At 35.7% G+C, this 20,964-nt stretch overlaps 1 protein-coding gene across 1 annotated transcript; it reads right to left on the bottom strand.

Annotated features, from left to right (window-relative positions):
- Positions 1-491: 491 nt before the first annotated feature.
- On the bottom strand, positions 492-20,563 carry CFAP418 (cilia and flagella associated protein 418). The gene is given in 8 exon segments (XM_033126090.1): positions 492-680; positions 5,429-5,513; positions 5,516-5,523; positions 12,635-12,700; positions 13,249-13,313; positions 16,046-16,116; positions 16,119-16,132; positions 20,345-20,563. Coding segments are annotated over 8 exon segments (627 nt in total). The 5' UTR covers positions 20,509-20,563; the 3' UTR covers positions 492-526.
- Positions 20,564-20,964: the final 401 nt, after the last annotated feature.

Here is a 20,964-nt window from a genome sequence, read left to right on the forward strand (position 1 = left end):
CTCCTGAAAACCCTTCAGTTAGTCACTGCTTACATAGTTTCTGCCATGTTTAAATTATGATATTTGGCATAACAGCTCTGATTAGAGGGTGATGTATATACCCCTCAATGACCTCTATGCACTGGCCGACTTTATCCCCTTTAAATGCTATAAATGAGGAATGTTTATGCTAAGTGTTATCAGCAGTCAGTAATACTACAGTGCTAGTCAAAGGCTATATATTTGTATGAAACTCCAAAATTAAACTTCCATTTAACAGGAAATAGGATGGTAAAGAAGAATTTGGATAACTCGTTACATTACTTACAAAGTAAATGTCCATGCATCAAAAGGGAATAATTCCAAAATGTTAAAGCTCATTATCTTCTCAAGTCCTTTGGTCTTCAAAAATTTGAAGAGTCATTAAATGAAACTTCCTGTTTTTTTCCAAAGGGCATGATACTGCTATGTACCTTTACCTAAATATTACAATGATTAATGGACTGCTCTCATGGATGCATTGTCTAAATGTGAAAAGTCTGCATTCTTAATGTTTACCACAAATCCAATGCAGTTGATGATCAGTCTGAAGGTCAGTCAGTTCTTCAATAGTTCTCCAGCTACACTGGCAGGCATATGCCCGTGTGCCTTTCTTCTTTACCAACTTAATTTTTAATTTGTGGAATTCTGGCATGTTGTTCCTATTAGTGAAAATATGAATGTTTTAGAATAGTGGCTTTGTGCAGTGCTTAATGACAAAAAAAAAAAAAAGTTCTAATTGTTTTATTTTCCTATCTTTACAACATCTGAACACTAAACAACCTTGATCCCCTCTCACAAACAATAAAAGAGATGCTTCTGAGTTCTTTCTGATGGTATTTCCTCGGTATCCAGTCTTTTTTAATGTTAATTCTCTAGGTCTGTTTATTAAGGCTGTTTAGAACACAAGAGCTAAAAGGCTGAAGAATTATTGATTTGTCTTATCAGAGGTGACATAATAGAGAACAGAGTGGAAAGGATGGTGGTTCATCTCCTAACTCAGATATTCACTATACCATATTCTAAAAGCCTGTATTATTGGCAAATGGAGGGCATATAAGAGATATAAAAATAATACGCTTCGATAGATTAACTATAGAATTTTTACATTAATAGAGAAAAAGTGCCTTTTATTTCTATATGTTGAACTGAAACTATAGCTTTCATTTGTTTCAATGTTTATTTACTTATAGTATCAGCAACAAATAAATGCCTATCCTACATTAAATGACAATAATGTTAAAATAACTGAATCAATGAGCAGGACCATCACAAAAATTATAACTATCTGACTTGATGCATTTATTAAAAACTAGAGAAGTTAAAGTTTAATAGAAAGTCAATTATGATTTTCATGATAATCCATGTACTGAATTCATGTAACTATTCCATGGCAGAAAATGAAACAATTCAAAATGAAATGATGAAAAAATTGCAAAGTAAAATGACGAAATACAGTATAAATATTTAAAAAGATATATATAGTCCTATTGTTACTTTTTATCACTGCAATAGAAGGCAGGCTATAAAGTGCCCTCTGGTGGCCAATGGACACCACATTCAGTATCATATTGTACAAAACCCAGGTACAATTTAGAAAGTTAGAACCTAACAAAACCTGAGAGATTTTCTAGGCCAACTGTCTGATTTCGGGAAAATGAGACTTTGACCAGTTAAGTGACTTAGCTAAGGTTACAGGGAAGAAATGAATCATCCAAGTTTTATCAGAAAGAAAAAAACTCCACAAAAACTAAAGTGTTTTAATGAAAACTAAATTGTTAGATGAAGGAAAAATGATCTTTATTCAACCTGCAATATATTTTGACAAAATTTACCATCTGATACCTGATTAAATAATGAGAGATTTTAAGAGTAGGAATCATGAACAGCCAAGGAACTAATTAATACATTTCAAATGCTTTTTAAGCAGCACATATCTTAGAAGCTTAGAAAATAAAATAATTTCATTATTTCCCATAAAAAAAAGATTTAATAGAAAAATAAAAGCATTTAATTTAGCTATTATGGCAGGATATAGATTAGTCAAATATAGATTATGCATCTTTTAGAAAGTTCTAGAACTTGTGAAAGTTAGGATACACTTATTTCCCCCATTTATAAAATAAGGACAATAAAACAAACAACAGCATGGCGTTTCACTGTATAATGTGCAGACTGAAAACAAATGGCTCCCCATGTTCTGCTGGGCATTCAATGGCACTCTGCAAACCTTTTAACTCGCTTTCAGTCACCTACTTCTGGTTTCCCTCTGTGATTTTTTCCCTTCCCTCCTCAAGTGTTTCATCTACCCTCCACTCATTTACTTTCAGCAGACCACATCCTCACTCAAAAAGCCAGGCCATCAGAAGTGAAAGGCCTTCCATCTCCTAGCTTTCTCTAAGAAAGCATCAATATCTTACCTCCTTTCACCCAGTTACAGAGGATGAAACTCTTCTTCCTATCCAAGGGCTCACTTTCCATCAGAACTCCAGGCCCCAAAGCCTCCAGGACCTCGTTACTCACACACTTCCCCTCCCATATTTCCCTTACCCCTGACAACAATAAACATCAGTGTACCTCCTATCTTAACTAAATGATCCCTTAACTCTGCATTCACTGACAGGCTTCCAAGTTGCCGGATTCCTGGGTCATATCATCCAATCTCATGGTTTCAACTACCACGTTACAGATTACATTTCCTACCAGAACTTAAGAGCCAGTTTTAGCAGCTCCCATAAATGAACATGAGTATAGCCTCTTCCTTCAAATCTGTTCATCAGTTCCCTCTATCAAAGGGACAATACCGTTGCCCATCAATGTAAACACAAAACCCAGGATACAGCCTAGACGATGTCTGTCTCTCACCTTTCACAGCCAGGACTACCTCTAAAATATTACTCAAATCCATCTACTCCTCTCTACCCTCCTCACTGCCATAATTCAGGTCCTCATTTGTTCCCACTGGATTATCATAACATCCTTCAATAATCCCCATGATAAAAAAATCACCTCTATTCAGATTGCTGTCTTGGTTAAAAAATAAAAATAAAAGCCTTCAGTGGTTATCCACAACCTGAAAAATGAAGTCCAAATTCCTCAGTATGTCTTTCCTGGCTCTGCACTTTTAATCTTTGTCTCCTACTTAATTCACCTCTTGCCATCTTCTGCCTTTGTATCCAACACTTTCCAACAGCACACACTACTTGTAAGTCCTCAAACATGCCACGTGTTTCACTTGTGTCTTTAAAAATACTTCCTAAAAGAATACCAGTGACCATCTTATTTGCCAGGCAACTCCTAGTTATTATTCAAGAGTCTGAGGCCTCCCCTCATACCTCAGGGTGAGTGTATACACCTTGTCCTGTGATACTCCTCTTTCTTTAACTTACCTCCACTGTCACATTTATCACATTATATTATCACATGATGTTGCTCCCTCTCAAAACTGCATTACTTGAGAGTAGAAACTGGGTCCTATTCAGCTTGTGAGCCCAATATCTAAGAATGCCACAGATTAATGTGCTGAATAATGTCTGTTTGATTAAAGGAAACACTAATAAGCTCTACAAAATAAAAAATATCACATTAATGATTTCTATCCTATGATTGTAACAGCCTTTTTATTGGTCCATTCTCTTACTTCCCAAGTATTTCTAAGTATCTTGAGGGCTGAAACAATATTTTCTACTGATATAATTACTTGTTATTATTGCTTTAAAAATATTGTATTTAGTATACTATAGAAAGACACATAATAAATGTTATTTATTTTTAATAGTATAATAAATCTTCTAATTCTCAGTTTTATCTAAAAGTAACATAATATTTTTTTTAAAATCAGGCTACCACTGAAATCAAATGATGTCCTTGATAACTCTTAGACACTGCAAGTTCCTCATTACCACTAAATCACCAGTGAGTTTACTTAATGCCTGTGCTCACCCCAGTTTTGATATTACATGCATTCTATTATCCTATACTAGTTTTCTAAAAATTGATGGCTTATTTTAGTGACATATGGGGGTTATTAATCACTTATTAGATTAACTAGAAGACAGTGTCTAGCAGAGGATTTAGAAAAGTCAGAAAAGGCAAAACAGACCTGAAACTAACAGCTGACTTTTTTCAACTATGGAATTAAAATGGGCTAACCTGACCTGGAATTTTGGGACTGTACTAGACTTTATTTTGAATGGGGACTGTGAAACCTCTTGAATTTTAATTTTTCCATGTATTTGTACATTTCAATTTTTGTGAGGTGCGTGTATGTGCGTGTATGTGTGTGTGTGTGTGTGTAGAAGATTCAAAGTTTTCATAAGATTTTTAAAGTAGTTCTTGATGTGAAAAAGTTTAAAAACTATTACATTAGAGGAGACTCCCAGGGATTTACACGAGAAATGGCTGCTAGAAGAGATGTGGAAGAAAGACTCACCCTTTTCTTTATGCTACTGGAGATGCTACAATATATTCTGATTACTTGTGTCTGAAATATAGTCTTTGTTTAGGCACAGGTTTAGGGATCCAAAAATGCACGATATATGCACAATTAATTTCTAGCTCTAAATTTTTATTTAAAAATGTGAATGCATCATTTTATTTTTATAACTTATAATACTTAAAAAAATTAGTAGGTATTCAGAAAATGTGTAAGAATGTACAAATTGTAAAAGTATGAGTAAGACGATCCTGACCACAAGGAGGGAGGCAGACATATAAACCAACCTAAGATTTTCAATCTTATATTACAGTGAGTATTAAAATAGGTATGAAGTACTGTGGACACATTGGAAAGAATGAATTTACTTCCAAGTTGAGAATGGTGAGGAAATTATGGAAGATGCATAATAAATTGTTCCCTGAGGGACAGGTCGGGTTTTAGGTAGATAAAATGGTGAAAAGGTGTCCCAGAAGGTAGACAGCTTGCACAAAGTCACAGGGAATGGGAATGGGAGTATTAATTTTGATGTAGCTAAAAACCTGTGATGGTGAAAAGTATATTGTGGAAAGACAAAGCTGGACAATAAATAGATAGGGGCTGGATTGTGGAGGGTAAAAATGCCATACTAAGAAATTTGCACATGATTCTGTAAGCAGAAGGGTTTTAGGCAGGAGATGAGATACTTATAGTTTGCTTAATTCTCAGCAAGGAAGGGTGGCCTGAAAGAAGAGACTGTGGGCAAAAACTCAGTGAGGAAGCTATTTCTGTACTGTTGTCCAGAAGTAACATGTCCTTACCCAGGCTGACAGCAGACAGAACGAAAGGGGGCGATGGATGAGACAAATATCGGAGAGGTAGAGGCCACACATTTTGCATTTTGGCCAAGTCCACCAAGAGACATTATAGCAAGACGAGAAATATAAAGTTGTACTTGGTACATTTTTCACAGAGTGAAATTCTTTAGAAACATACCTGAAAAATAGATAATCGCATGATTTGTCCCACATATAGTCATTGTAGCTTACCACCCAGAAATCACACGATATACAACGCAGAGGTCACATGCTCTGTTCAGAGAAAAAGAACTGTACATTAAAGATTATCAGTATGTTTAATTATAAAAATATGGTGATTTATTCATAGGATATACTACATATTACATATTACAGAGCAAACAACAGAAAAGTAAAGATTAATCTGACTATAAATTTTCATAATAAAGGACTGATTATATGTCTGAACTTTCATGTTAAATTTCTGCACAAACCCATTTTACTACTATCTTACACACTGATACATATACAAGGTTGGACAATTAAGTTTGTGAACTCATCCTAGAAAAAGTGCTACATAACTCATTGCTGAATATCACTATGGTCACCTTCGAAGTATCCCCTTGGGAAGCTATGTACCGATGCCAGCAACCTAGTTCACCCTTCAAAGCAACTTTGGAACTCTTTTTCTGGGATGGCCATCAGAGCTGTTGTCGCATTACCCTTGATGTCCTGAATGCCATCAAAATGTCTTTCTTTCAATATTTCCTTTCTCTTCGGGTGAAAAAAAAAGAAGTTATTGGGGGCCAGATCAGGTGAGTAGGGAGGGTGTTCCAATATATTATTGTTTACTGGCTAAAAACTCCATCACAGACAGTGAGTGCTATGAGCTAGTGCATTCTCATGATGGCAAGAGCCATGAATTGTCGGCAAAAAGTTCAGGTCGTCTAACTTTTTCACGCAGCATTTTTAGTATTTCCAAATAGTAACTTGCCTAACTGTCCAGTGGTACAAACTCATAATGAATAATCCCTCTGGTACCAAAAAAGGTTAGCAACATCGTTGCACAAGTTCTCGAATTTAATTGTCGTATGCACACATGTACATTGGACCAATATAAAAGAAACACAATAAATGTATAGTTCTTTTAGTTTAATGGTTTTCAAATTGTTCCTGAGGAGATCTTCACTTAAGCTAACTTCTTTAAGTTGCTTCCCTTCCTATTGAAATTTTCAAAGATGCCGCTATCACAGAATTTGCCACGTTATATTGAAATGAATGTCTCCCCTTTAAGTAACTTAAGTGCTGGTACACTATCTTATTTGTTTCTGTTTCCCCACTATCTGGCATTTCACTCACTTAAAAAAATATTTACTGAAAGCCTACTCTGTGCTAGTGAGATTTCTGTCCTTATGGAGCTTCAAATTCTAATGAGAAAAGAATAAATACTCATCACAACGTTAGAAGATGAAAAGTGCTTCAAATGAAATAAGGAGTAAATAAAATTTGGAGTACTAGAAGGAGTGGGTTGCAATTCTAAATAGTGGCCTGCATAGTCCTCTCTGAGAAGGTATATCTGAGCAGTTTAAATGGAAGTGGTAGCTGGTAAAGGCAGTGGGGTTAAGAAAAGGTTTTATTTAAGAAAGGAGGGAAAAAAGCATGTTTATATATTGATGGAAAAGATGTAGTGACAGGCAAAATGCTGATGCTGCAGGAAAGAAAGAGGGCAGAATTGCTAGAGTTATGCTTAGCGTGTAACGGGTACTTAATGAATATCTGAGGAACTGAAATGCCAAGTAATTCTCAAAACTCATATACGACATAGGGACTTTAAGAGTAAAATGATACTATATGGCAATAATTATGAATTGCTGCTACAATTTGATTTGCATAATAATTGTGATTACTTTAAAGAAACCTCTATTGTTTGAAGTATTTAAAACTAGAATCAATATAGATATATTTGATCATCTAAACATTAAAAGGAAATAAGAGTTTTTAAGATACGCAAACCAAAGTGAAAAGACCAGTAACAGAGTGGAAGAAAACATCACAACAAATAAATAAAAAACTTAAAACATATTTTCAATCTCACTAATGCAGGTATTATAGTAGTTAAGAGTGTAGACTCAGAACATAGATTGCCTAGCTTCAACGGATTCCACTATTTACTAACTGTGTAACTGTAGTCCAGTAACTCAAGTTCTCTGACTCAGTTTCCCTATATGTAAAATGGGGATACTAACGATACTTACACATCTCATAGAATAATTATTATGAGGACCTAATGAGTTAATATTGGTGAAGTGTTTATAATTGTGCCTAGCTCCTAGTGTTTGTTAAAAGGTAAAATATAAATAATTAAAATTTATAGCAACCACGAAAATAAATTTTTTTACCAATTAAGTTAGCAAAAATTAGCACTCTTAGACATTTCTGGAAGGTATATGAATTGCTATAACCTTTGGGGGAAAATCTTGGCATTATTTTAAAGTTAAAATTATCCCTAGCTGTTCCATTAGCAATCCTATTTTGGGGAAGCATATAAATAAAAGTACCAAATAAGCATATATTTCAAGAATTTCTACTGCAATATTGTTGAAGTGACAAAAACAAGATACCAGTTGGATATCTACCAAAAAGCGAAAAGACTGAGTAATATACAGTACATTTATACTATGGAATATTAGGCAGCTGATAAAGAGAATTAATTTACCCACTGACCTAGCGGATGGCCAAAGCAAGGTGCACTGTAACATATATAGCATGTTTCTATTTTGTAAAAGCAACCAAAAAAAAAAAAAAATCCTATATGGTGTTTATAAGGTAAGAACATGGAGAAAAACACGGAAGGTTACTGCATACTCATGTACTATGCAGCTCACACTGGTTGTCTCACGAATGGTGGGAATGGAGGGGAGGGAAGGAGATTATCTTTCTCTTTATACATTTTTCAAGTTTGCTTTTATTTTTTTCAATAAGGATATAATCTTTTGACAATTAAAAAATAATAAAATAAAACCCACACTTAGATTTTTTTTTTACCACGTATTTCCCTTAAAATTCAGATATGGTAACTTGAAAATTGCAATATTTTTTTTGGCCTAAAGTTTCCTTTGAGAATGCTTTCTAATTGTAAAATTATTATTAATCATAACAATAACTAAACATTCAAATCTATATGTTTCGTAAGCAATTCCATATTTTCTTTCAAACGGTTAGCAATTTATGATGTATCATATACATATGGAAATTCAACACAATTATATTCGTACACATTTGTACTTGAATTTGAATGTACAAATCAGGAAATGCAAAATGATGGTTCCCAAAGCTGCCATAACTTGCTTTCTCATGCATATGTAGGTTATTAATGATTGCACAGAGTGTAACTTTAATGCCTTAATACATATGTGCAATTGGCTGAATTTATTGCTGTTGTGGAACAATAAGTTTGAATTTTCCTGACATTTTGTATGTGTAAAATCTCAACCATGTTAAATACAGCCTTTTAATTTAATTTAAAATTTAGTAGTTTATTCAAATCTATTCACACTCACCACATTTTCCTACAAACACTGTCCTTTGAGAAAATAAAACTAACTTACAGCTAAGAAATCACTCTGCTGCTACGATTCACTCTCTTAGATCATAATTAGTACCAGTCTATAGAATAATCCAGTCTTAGAAGTAGTTAAAAAATAATTAGGAGAGTAAAATTCAATTTGGCTTGAAAATAACACCTTGGTTTTATCTATACCTTATTAATTGCCAACACGCTTCTTACTACTCTTTTTGCCTTTCCACCAGCTGGGCAAAAGACTCAAATCTTTATACTCTAAAGTCATTCAGCATTACTCCCAAATCAGAACTCCACCCGGGAATCAAACAAAAACACACGGAAAACAAGCAGAATAGACTCAATTTCCATTGTGCCCTGGTCATGTAAATCATGCTTATGTTCAGGGTTTTAAAACTATTTTCTCTTCCATAACTATGTACTATATAGAGCATAGCCGAAATTCATGATTCCAATAAAGATAAACTGTCAGATATCTTTCTCCAAAATGGAGGGCATAGAATATGAAGGTGGTCACCACCAGCTTTGTCCCCTTGTTCGGCTAATAAATGGAATCTTTACTATTTTAAAGATGTTTATGGTGGGAATGCCCAAAATCCAGCCCAATATAGTCTGTGCCCAGACCCTACCCTGAGGTTCTCAGCTAACTCCTGTCAGATCTACACAGTGACTAGGGTAATCTTAATGTTTGGACAGTTGGAAAATAACAGCAGCTGCAGCAGCAAAAACAGCAAAGATTTTCCCCTACATTAGATTTTCTAATACATTATTATATGGCCTTCTGCAAATTGGTATGCTAGAAGGAATAATGGAGTAGGAATCAAGTTCCACATTTGAGTCCTTGCTTTGTTAATAATATCGTGACCTTGGGTAAGGCACATTACTTGGGAATCATTCTTAACAGCATTCTCTCCTACCTTCCATAGCCATTTAATTCACTGAATTCTGTCAATTCTAGATTCTAAATAGCTCAAATGTAACACCTTTTCCCTACAGCCACTGCCTCTACTCAGATCACAGCTATTATCATCATCTCTTTGCTGGACCACTGTAATTACTGCCCGCTGATTCATCTCTCTGGGTCCTCTCCTGTCTTGTCCCTCCAACTTCCAATCTATTTTCCATTTAGCAGCCAAAATGACTTTCTTTAGAAACACAAATATGATTAGGTCACTCCATTTGCTAAAAACAAACAAATAAACCACCAGTGGCTTCCATTGCATATATGACATACTTTTTCTAAAATCCTCCAGAGAGCTATAGGACTTCAAACCAAACGTCCCTTGACTACCTCTCTGGCCCCATCCAGAGCCATTCTTTCCCCCACTCATTATGCTCCAGCTTACCCGAATGGTCTCTGCTTCTCCAACACTCTTTCCCAGCGAAGGATCACCTCATATGGCATGCCCTCTGACTCCAATGGTCCCCTCTCATTGCTTAACTCCTACTCACTTTTCATATTGTAGTCTGATTAAATGTTACTTGCTGAGGGAAGCATTCTCTAACCCTTAACATGAGCTTGGGTGCCAATTATCTATGTTTATAACACTTTCCCTTCACATTACATATTATGTGGAAATTAAATACTTATTTGTAGAATTATCTGTTTAGTCTCTCTCCTCAGACTAAAAGCTCATTGAGGGCAGGTAAGCGTTCAGATATTTGTTCACCACAATGTGTTTGTTCACTCAAAACTTAGGACCCAGCAAGCAGGTGCTTAATTCACATGTGTTTGATGAGTTTAACAACCAGTGCCTCAATTTCCTCATTTACAAAATGGAATTAAAAATTCTTGCTTTATCTCCATCTTGTTTTTGCTTTTTTTTTCCTGTGAAGCAGGTGAACCAATATGCGTATATAAAAAGTGCTCTAGACCGTATAAAGTACTTCACACATAAAATGTTTTAAATGTACATGAACAGGTATGTGCTTATCTTTCTGTGGGTGTAGATCTGTGTCTAAAAAATGGCAGCTGATGACTAGTATCTTTGTAATGGGTGAGGAAGAAGAAATCTGTGAATGCAAACATTTACTTGTGCACATATATGCAAATGGTATATGTTTTCTGCTTTTGTAGCTGTGCAGAAGGTAGGAATGGGGTTTGATGGATTTTGGCATTCTCATTGGTCAATATTATGTAACAGGACCCTCAAGCTGAAAAACAGGCCATTCTTTTGTCCACTGAAATTTCACCTGGAACAAGACTCTGCTATTCTGGAACCAAATCAAAGAACATGTAAAAAACTATATAAAGAAAATCTTAATGAAATATTTACTTTTTGGAAGTAAAACAATATATTATCTTAAAGACCATTTTTAAAATCAAAAGATACCTGTAAGTAAACACTAACATACAAATTCTGAGATAAAATGAAAAAGTAGTAGCAGGATATAGGATTCCTACTGCTGAAATATAACATAATCATTTCCTTGGAAATGGAAATGACTATGACAGTCAGTTCCACTGAGTTGACACAAATAGTCAGGATTGACAGTAAGCAGACTGTATTCTTCTTAAAGGGCAGTTAGTACTTCTAATTCTCTGTATAGGCAGTCCTCAATGCATGATGACTGAAGCACTATCAATTCTCACAACCCATATAGCAGGCAGCACCCAATGGACTGCTACTGTGTTTCCCCGAAAATAAGACCTAGCCAGACAATCAACTCTAATGCGTCTTTTGGAGCAAAAATTAATATAAGACCTGGTATTATATTATATATTAGACTTGGTCTCATATTATAATAAAATATAAATTTTATTATATTAATTTTTGCTCCAAAAGACGCAGTAGAGCTGATTGTGGGGCTAGGTCTTATTTTCGGGGAAACACGGTTTTAGCCTGTCTGCTGCCTGGTGTTCCTGGTACAGGCTTCCCCAGACCCCATTTCCTTTTGTTCTTACAGTCCTTCTTTCCAGGTTTCCTAGAATCTAGACCAGCACAACATCAACTCTTCAACAATGTCTTTTTTAGATCCCACTTCTATTATTCAATATAACAGTTATCCCTCCTGAAATGTGGTCAACATGTAATCATATCTTAGTCTTTTCTTTCCTAAAAAATTATCAGAAATAGAAAGTGTTTTAAGAATAACTAGACAAAAAACAATAATCTAGGTAAGTAGGCCTCTGCAAAGATAGAATCAAATGTACCAGGACAACAGAAAGATTTGCTTAAAACCAATCTGTTTCCCCATATTATGACAATGACATACAATATGCTAGGAGTACGAGGCCAATATGGGCTTTGGATAGGTACCATCAGGACCAAAGGACTGCCTTAAAGAGGTACTGCGTGAGACAGTGAGTATAAGAAAGGGTGGGGAAGGGATAAAGAAAGGAGGGTTTCTGGTTTTTAAATACGTAAAATCAAGCGACTATGCTTGAAAACTTTTTGGGTACTGCAGATCTGCAGCTTTTCATGCTGTTTGGCCAAGTTAGTGTGGGTACATATCATGTAGCTGCATGGCCACATTGCTTTACCTGTCTTAGCCACTGGCTTCCACTACCTGGAAGGAAAAATGACAAAGTAGAAGCTCATTCTCCTGGTGTCCTGTGGAAGCCAAGCTGGGACTGGAGTGATCCAGGCACTTCAAGTGGGGCTTAGAAAAGGGCATCAACATAATGAACAACATGTACTCAACATCATAGCTTTAAATAGCTATCATCCAAGAGTAACAAACATTTCCGTAAAGTGTTCTTGGGTTGGCTAATAAAATACTCCTCATTATGAAACAGATTAATGACAAAATGATAAGAACTATGTTGTAACAGGGTATCAATTTGGAAAAACCTAATCAGAAGGTATATTTCTGATATCCTACCTCTGTGAAGTAGTTGTTCCAACCCCACACGGAACAGTGCTTCCACCAAGGTATACTGGGCTGCAACTAGACATGTTCAACAGATGGGAGAAAAATGAAATTATAAGAAAGAAATATGAGAAGTTAATTTGGCCTCGTTGACTCGATAGTCTTGTAATCAAATTGTATATTTTCCTGAGCAAGGCAACTATTTTAAAGAGGTATTTATTCCAGGATCACTGTTTTATTGGACATAACCTGTACATTTAGGAACACTCAAGGAGTTAAAATGAGTCACAGAAAAATCTGCTTGCCAAATAATGTAAGGGACAAAGTAAATACTAAAGAATATAACAGAACATTAATTTTGAGAAACTGTTCACATTTACCTTTTTTTTTTTCCACATGGCAGAAAATTATTTACAATAGCAATAATCTCCCGTTCAAGTTCCTTTACACTAAGAGGTCACAGACCATAAGAACACTAAAGATATTGCTATTGGTCTTTCTCCTGAGTCAACCAGTGCTTTGTTGTAAAATGTCACTGTTGTTTAAGTGGTAATAAAATCAACTAGACTATGCTCACAGTGTTTGCTCACTAGTGTGTATAACTCACCAGAGCAATGTCAGCTTACCTTTTACCAAGGTCTTGAATGGAAGCTCTGACAGATGTGTTACCTGAAGATTTAGATTTTAATTTCTGTTAAAAAAACAAAAGGCCAAGAGTAACTTAGACAATTGTAACATGAAAACTAATATTCTTTATTTTATAATAATATTTTTTAAATGACGTAAACAAAAATTCTGTATCATTTTAAAGTTTCTGAAATAAAAACAATGATCAAAACGTTTTAAAGGCAAAAGGGAAGTAGACCTCCCTGAGGTATTTGCAAATTATTCTTTTAGTATAGGAAATTGATATACTGCTATTATTAGCATGCTAAGATTTAGAGTCACTTTATAACTCTTCAGTTAATACTAGAGTTTAACGATTTAATATGAAGGACCTTCTATTTAAACTTCATACTGGAAAAATTCAATTGAGGAGGAAAAAAACCTGACTCATTTTTAAAGGCTGTGAATTGTACTCACCTGAACTAAAAATAAACTAACCAAACTCCTGGGTAACTTCAGGAATATTAATTTTGATCAAATGGAAAGGTATCAACCAATAGGCATTCAAGGAAAATGTACAGCTACATAGTCACAACCATACAGTAGTTCCTATATGGTTACATAACATGATCATCATAACAGGCATTTATTAAGTGTTAACTGGTATATGGTACCAAACAATATAAACCAACCCACATACTAGGACCACCGCCAAAGAGGGGAAGTGAGATGGAGAAAAGGCAATTTAAACTATGCAGAGACATTCCTTCATTCTTCCTAGTAGGTGAGGAAATTTAAGGAGGCAAAAATATTTCATTTTACTATTTCTCTTAACTCTTTTATTTGATATTAAGCAGAACTGGAAAAACTTTTGGTGCATGTCTGAAAAAGAATAATTGCATGATTTTCTATTTTTCGGAGCATGTTTCATGTACCATCCAGGTTCACACTTATGACTCGAAGCTAGCATATTGTGATATTTATTGTGTTTCTGGGCTTTCCCGTGTGGGTCTGAGAGCAGTTCAGAAACATAACAGAGTGGGTGAGCATCAGGGGAAGGAGCAGTACTCTTAGCATGATGTGGCCTCTGAGGACAAGGTGGGCATGGACCAGCCATTCACAGACACGTTTCCTCATCCAATCAATGTTTTACAAAGACCTGTTCTCCTTCAGAAGTTTATTTGGGTTGCTTTCCCTCTTGCAGGCTGGAAAATTAGATATAACTGAAAAAAGGAGCATATAGAAGAAGTACACAAAAGTTTATTTCTTCATGATACTACTTCTATTTCAAATTTGTGTATCTAAAAGTCAAGCCAGAGAAGTATTTCCTTCTGCTGAAATATTTTAAGATGAACAGTGCCCCACATACAGATATGCATCCTGTAGTACTTAATAATTACTCAGATGATCAATGAATCGCATCATATAGTTGCTCTATTAAATTAGCATTACTAGTCAGCATTTATGACGCATTCTTTTCCGCAGAGTATTCAACACCATTGCCATTGTGTTGACAGGTTAAGCAACTAGGCTATCAGCTTATTAATTTATCTCAGATGAATTAAATACAATTAAATGTAGAGACAAAAAAGATATTAAGATCTGTATTACTAATTTTATTTTTCATCTGTCTCACAAAAATATAAGTGGCCCACATCCATATCCTTAACACCACCACTGCCTCGTGATTTTCATTCCACTGTCGTGTTTTAATTTTCCCCTACCTTTAAAGAAACCTTTGGTATTATATTTATTTCTTAGATTTTTTTCTTTCTTTGTGGTCCTTGTAACTTAGACTCCCATGTGGTCTTTCTTTTAAACATAACAATATATTTTGCAATCACCAAAATGGTAAAAATTAAAGTATATAAATTCTCAGACACTGCTGGTAAGAATATAAATGATACAGCACTTTGAAAACACTTTGGCAATGGGTAGAAAAGTTTAAAATGAGCACACCTTATTAAACCTTAGCAATTCCTCTTCAAGGTTTTATAAATCCTAGAGAAACTCCTGTAGATGGGCAAAGAAGACATCTAAAGATACCTGAAGAAGCATTGTTTGTAAGAGCAATAACTGGGCACAACCTAAATGTCCATCACCAGAGTGGATAATAAACTGTGGTAGAGTTACATGAGCTATTATACATCAATGAAAATTGTTTATGTTTACATACATATGTAATAAAAGTATAAAAGTATGGATAGAAAGAACAGTGATTACCTCTGGGAAGAAAGGCAGTAGAGTAGGATTTGGGGAGTTCTTAAACCATGATTTTTATGTCTTTAAAAAAATCCAGAGAAGCAAATATGGCAAAATTAATATATATGTTCAATATGAGTGGTAAATATGTAGGGGGCTGTTATATTATTTTATGAGCTTTTATAAAGTTGATACAGATACATAAGCATTTAAAAATTAAAATATTAACAATTTTCTCACGGTTCATGGAATAACAGCAATGGCATTGCATCTGAAATGCTAAGCACATTCCTATAATGAAAACTGTTTTCGGTCTTTTAGAAAAGTGTTCTTAGAGTCTACAAATAAATACAGACCAACTTCAACTATGAGTTGACATTTGTTCTAACAGTTTTTTAATTTCGCATTCTTGCTGAGAAATGAATAACCAAACACATGGTGAGAATTTCTAATATTTCTTCTACAACTCTAAGTGGAATAATTTATTTAAATGATTATATTTCTCAGAATGCAAAGGACTATAGATACTTGTGCATTTTATAAGTTTTCAGACTATTCTAAACATGTCTTGCAATAATGAAAAAAATTATCGCACATTTATAACACTTGACTTACAAAGGGTTTTTTATCAAAGTTGGGCTCTTCAAATATTTCATTAATAAGACTGTCAAGATCATCTTCTTTTTAAACGTTTCTGTTGATCTGAAAAACAAACAAAACAGCTGAAGCTTAAGAGCAGATAAAGTCAGGCAGTATCAGAAGAGTTTTGTTTAAATAAAGTATATTATTACAGTTGGTAATAGAATGATAAACGTGATGTTAATTAATTTTTTCCTGCTATGGACATAACCTAAGTTTGCTGAGAGAAAATATAGTTTATCAATTACAAATTCACACATGTACTTTATCATTACATACTTAAGATGTTTAAAGCAATACATTATATTCAAGAGAAAGCTGGGCATGTACTTTTTTAACATCAACCACTATAAAAAGAATATAAAATATGTACAATTTTAAGTAGAACCTGAGAATTATAAACAAAGATAATTTTAATGTCTTTCTAATTTTTTCCCTAAGAGTTTCATTGTTAAGTTACACTAAATCTTTTTACTAGAGGAGCCAAATATACTCAAGTGATCAATACAAACAAAGAAAGAGCAATTATTTGTTTGATAATATTTTCACTACCTTTCTAACTTCTGCAGGTAAAGCCATCACAGGATTATTGATACAAACTGTTACTGCATGGAACTTCTATTTAATAGCTAACATTTACCGAATACTTACAATATAGATGAAGAAACAGAGACAGAGAGATTCAGAAACTCATTCAAGTTCATACAACTAGTGAGAGAAGCTTGGAATTGAATCTAAGGCAGTCTGTACACTCAACACATTACACTCTTTAGAGTTTATGTTACAGATGCTGTAAATCAACTTCATAACTTTATTGGACCATTTGATTATATGGCCCTTGTTATTGCTTGGAGTAAGATAATTAATCTGATGTAAGAAAATCCAGAGACTGCTGCCTTAGAGTGAATGCTTGATTCCATCTATTTGCAGGGTTTGCCTCTTCAGTTGTTCCCTTTTATCCTTAACGTCTTCCACTCTGTACTGACTTCTTCCCTTGATTTATAAGCATGCTTAAGACTTTGCTTTTCGAAGAAACACTCCAAAAAGACCCTCTTGAATCTGTCACCCTCTCTTACTTACTACTGAAGAGCAGTCTATATTCATTATTTCTACTTCCTTACAAGTATATTGGATTTAGCATCAGCTGGTAACCTGGATGAAGGTTTCTCAACCTTGGAACTACTGACATTTAGGGCCAGATAATTCTTTGGAACGTGTGTGGGGAAGAGGAGAGGGCCACTGTGCACTGTAGGGTGTTTTACTGTGTCCCTGATTTCTACCCACTAGATGCCAGTAACACATCCTTCCCTAGATGTGACAATCCAAAATGTCAAGACATTGCCAAATGCCTCCTGAGTGGTAAAATCATCACTGGTTGAGAACTACTGACCTAGTTTAAATTAGTTAACCTCTTTGAACCTCAAACATTTTATCTGTAAAAAGGAGATCTAGACAACTCTTTAAAACTTCTTGCAGGTGTAATATTTTATTTCTGGACTCTACATCCCTCAACTATAGTGAAACTCTTCTCTCAAAGATCACTACTGACCTAATCACCACACTCAATGGTCTTTCTGATTTCCAATCCTTTTTAATCTTTCAGAAGCATCTGACATTGTTGGATACTAACTCCTTTTATGACAGCAGGTTGCTAAGATGTCTTGAAATTTTCTCCTCCTTTGGTTTTCATGATATACTCTCTGGGTTCTGCTCTCATATAATTTCACAATTTCAAGAATCAGATGCATTCAAACTTTACCAACATAATCGGTACCTTTAGGGATCCATACTGTCAGCCTGCATAAGATTTTGGTCTGTTATTAGATCACACAATTTCACGGTGACTACACTTGTCTATGCTTTGCTAGAGAAATGACAAAAAAAAGCCATCATTTCATTAAGAACTTATTGAAATTTTAAAGAACAGGGTAATATATTTTTATTTTTCTGGTCTTTTGATACTGTAATATAAGAATCTTAATCGAAGGTTAATAAACATGTATTGGTTCTATCTGTACCTTTGCTTCTTATAGTCTAATCTTGATTTAATATATAGTTTTTTCAAAATAAAAGGTATATTCTAAAAAAAAGAAATACAAACACTTGAAACCCACAATTAAATGTGAAAGGTACATATAAAAACTTAAATCAAGATCTACAATGTTCTGATGGAATTGGAAATATGACCTTGGGCAAGTTAAGTCTTTCTTAAGTCTTGGTTTAGGTCAATGAAATGGGATGGCAGTGTTCACCTCACAGGGTTGCGGAGATTAAATGAAATACCATATATAAAGCATGTAGCACATACAAAAGACTCAATAAATGTTAGCTATTATTATAGCTATTACCTAGGAGGTTATGGTATTATCTGTAAACATTCCCATCTGTATCATCCTGAACCACTTTATTACTATTGCACTTCAAACTGCATCAGTCTTTTTAAAAATTAATCCCATATTTCTCTTTATTATTTTGAACACTTCAAAAAATTGCATATGTTTTGACCACTTACATTAGCAATTGTTCCTGGTATCCAGATGTAACATGGTCATTTATTATTTGCAGAACTATCACTTTAAGAGACAATTTCAGTATGTTAACTCTTATAAGGAAAAGATACAGGCTACATCACTATACAATAATCAGCAGGCAGTCTCCTGTTAATAAATTCATAACATAAATAGGTTTCTAACTTTTAAATATCAGTTTTGGCTCAGGACAAAATTTTAATATTTGACATTATATACCAGGTAGGGGCTGTATTTGGTATTCGGTTTAGGGTCTTTGTAGCTGTTTTTTGCATAATTTATCTTTACAACTACAGTACCAAATGAAAACTTTTAACACATGACTGGTTTGCTACAACTTTTATAAATGTATTACCGAAAAATCTGATGTAGTAAGGTGGGATGGGGTGCTAGAAGCATTATGGATGGATTTTAGTAGTACAATAACAGGCTATGGAGAGAGGCATAAAAGGACCTGTGCTTGAAGAGGATCCATCTTAGCAGCCCTTTCCATTTTAAGCTGCCTGATGGAAGATATCCCAACCCTCTGCACTAGTAGTTCTAAGATGAACAGGCTCTGGAAGGCTCTTTGATAAACTGTCTCCATTCCTTAAAGGAACGAATAAAAGAGTAATAGAAATCTCAAGGTAACATTGCTGTGGGACTGGGATAGTAGGAATGCCGGAATGAGTATCTAAGGGTGTCCAGCATAAAGATAATAATCTACAAATTAATGAGTGTTATTTGCATAAATATCCCATCAAATGAGCATTAGCCCATTAAAAGTAGTCACTGTAGTTGGCTCTACATTTATTTTTCAGAATGCTGCCCAGTACTCAATTAATTTTTAGAACTTGTTTCTGAACTTTAGAATCTTTTCAATCTATTTTTGTTCTGAGGGTGAATTTTTGTAAACAAATAAACGTCATTAGAGGTAAGTCTGGTAGATTGGGTAACAACAAAGTTGAGTAATATTTCTGGGAAATCATACACATGCGCACCAAAACAAAGACTACAGATGCAGCCATAAATTAACAAGAACGCCTTTCTTGGGTTGTTCCAAAGCTACCTCTGTGTAATTCTACAAACGTTTCCAACAGGTTCTAGAAAGTTACTATAGAGGGTCCCAAATTATCACTTTGAAAGGCAATTTTCATTATGACGCAAAATTCTGTTTGTTTTTGGGATTGTGGGGAGAATTATAATTACAGTATCAAAAAAATGACAAATTCGAAAGGTAATTTTTCGGATCAAAACCCAAAAGACTTAAGAAATTTCCCCAAATTCTTTGAGCTAAAGAAAAACAAAATCAGCTAATGATGACAATAGAACGGAATCGTTTACTTCAAAAGTTGGTCCAAGGATTACTCTATTTCGGGAATGGGGTCAGAGGCAATAGGTTGAGGTTCTCTGTACCGGTACTTCACAGGGGGTACAGAACCGCCCTCGCGGCTCAGGAGAGCGCGCCTAAACGGCACCGCTGTCTCCTCACCTCCTTCAGGACCCTCTAGGCTCTGTCTGGTTGAGGCCTTCAGGTTCTCAGAGGCGGGTCAGCTTTCCGGGACTTGCCCGGGGGCGGAGTCGGGCCTCGGTCAGAGATACACCAGAATCCTCGTGGACACGGAGTTGAGGTGTGGGCGGCCCCGGGACTCGGGAACTGAGGGTCTGGGCCCTAACAGGGAGAAGAGCTGGAGATTTCCGACGGAGGGTAGGCTTTAGGGCTTGGAGCAGGCTTTACCAGAACAGCCCACCCCTCCCGTCCGTTAACCTGAGATTCTCTTTCGCCTCGGCTCGGTTCCAGTCGTTGCTGAGGATGCCGCCGCCGCCGCTGCTGCAGCCTCTGGACCGCTCGACCTTGCCTAGGCAGAATGGGTCTGGTCTGCAAAGCTTGGACTCGACCTCATCCAAGAGCTCGTCCAAACCCTTCGCCATCTTGAGTCGTTACGTTCCCCTCCCCTCCAGTTACCAGGGGCAACGCGAGAACCCGCCGCGCGCGCCCTCAGCTACGTCCACCGGTGCGCATGCGCGCTCCTTCCCGAGGCGTCCGCGAGGACTGCGCTGACAGCACTCGTGCAAAAGGGTGCTGTGGGTCGGCGAGGTCTCGTGGCGCAGGGGTCCTCGCAGGGCCGGAGGTCGGAGCTGTTCCTTCCTGAGCGACGTCAGGACACTTGGCTTTTCGTCGTTCCAGGTTGCCTGACGCATTTTGGTCCCATCTTCCCCTTCTGGTTGTAACTACAATCACACTACTCCTTAGCTCCTTTATCCACTCCTCTTCCGGCTCCATTGGGGTCCTTTTGTATTCTAGCCGTTTATATAAACTCCTTAAATGATCTGTGGGAAAGTTGAGAACTCTCTCCAAAATGAAAACAAGTATCTGCAAAAGCCTTA

This window comes from Rhinolophus ferrumequinum, chromosome 14 (genome assembly GCF_004115265.2).
Source record: "Rhinolophus ferrumequinum isolate MPI-CBG mRhiFer1 chromosome 14, mRhiFer1_v1.p, whole genome shotgun sequence".
NCBI lineage: Eukaryota > Metazoa > Chordata > Mammalia > Chiroptera > Rhinolophidae > Rhinolophus > Rhinolophus ferrumequinum.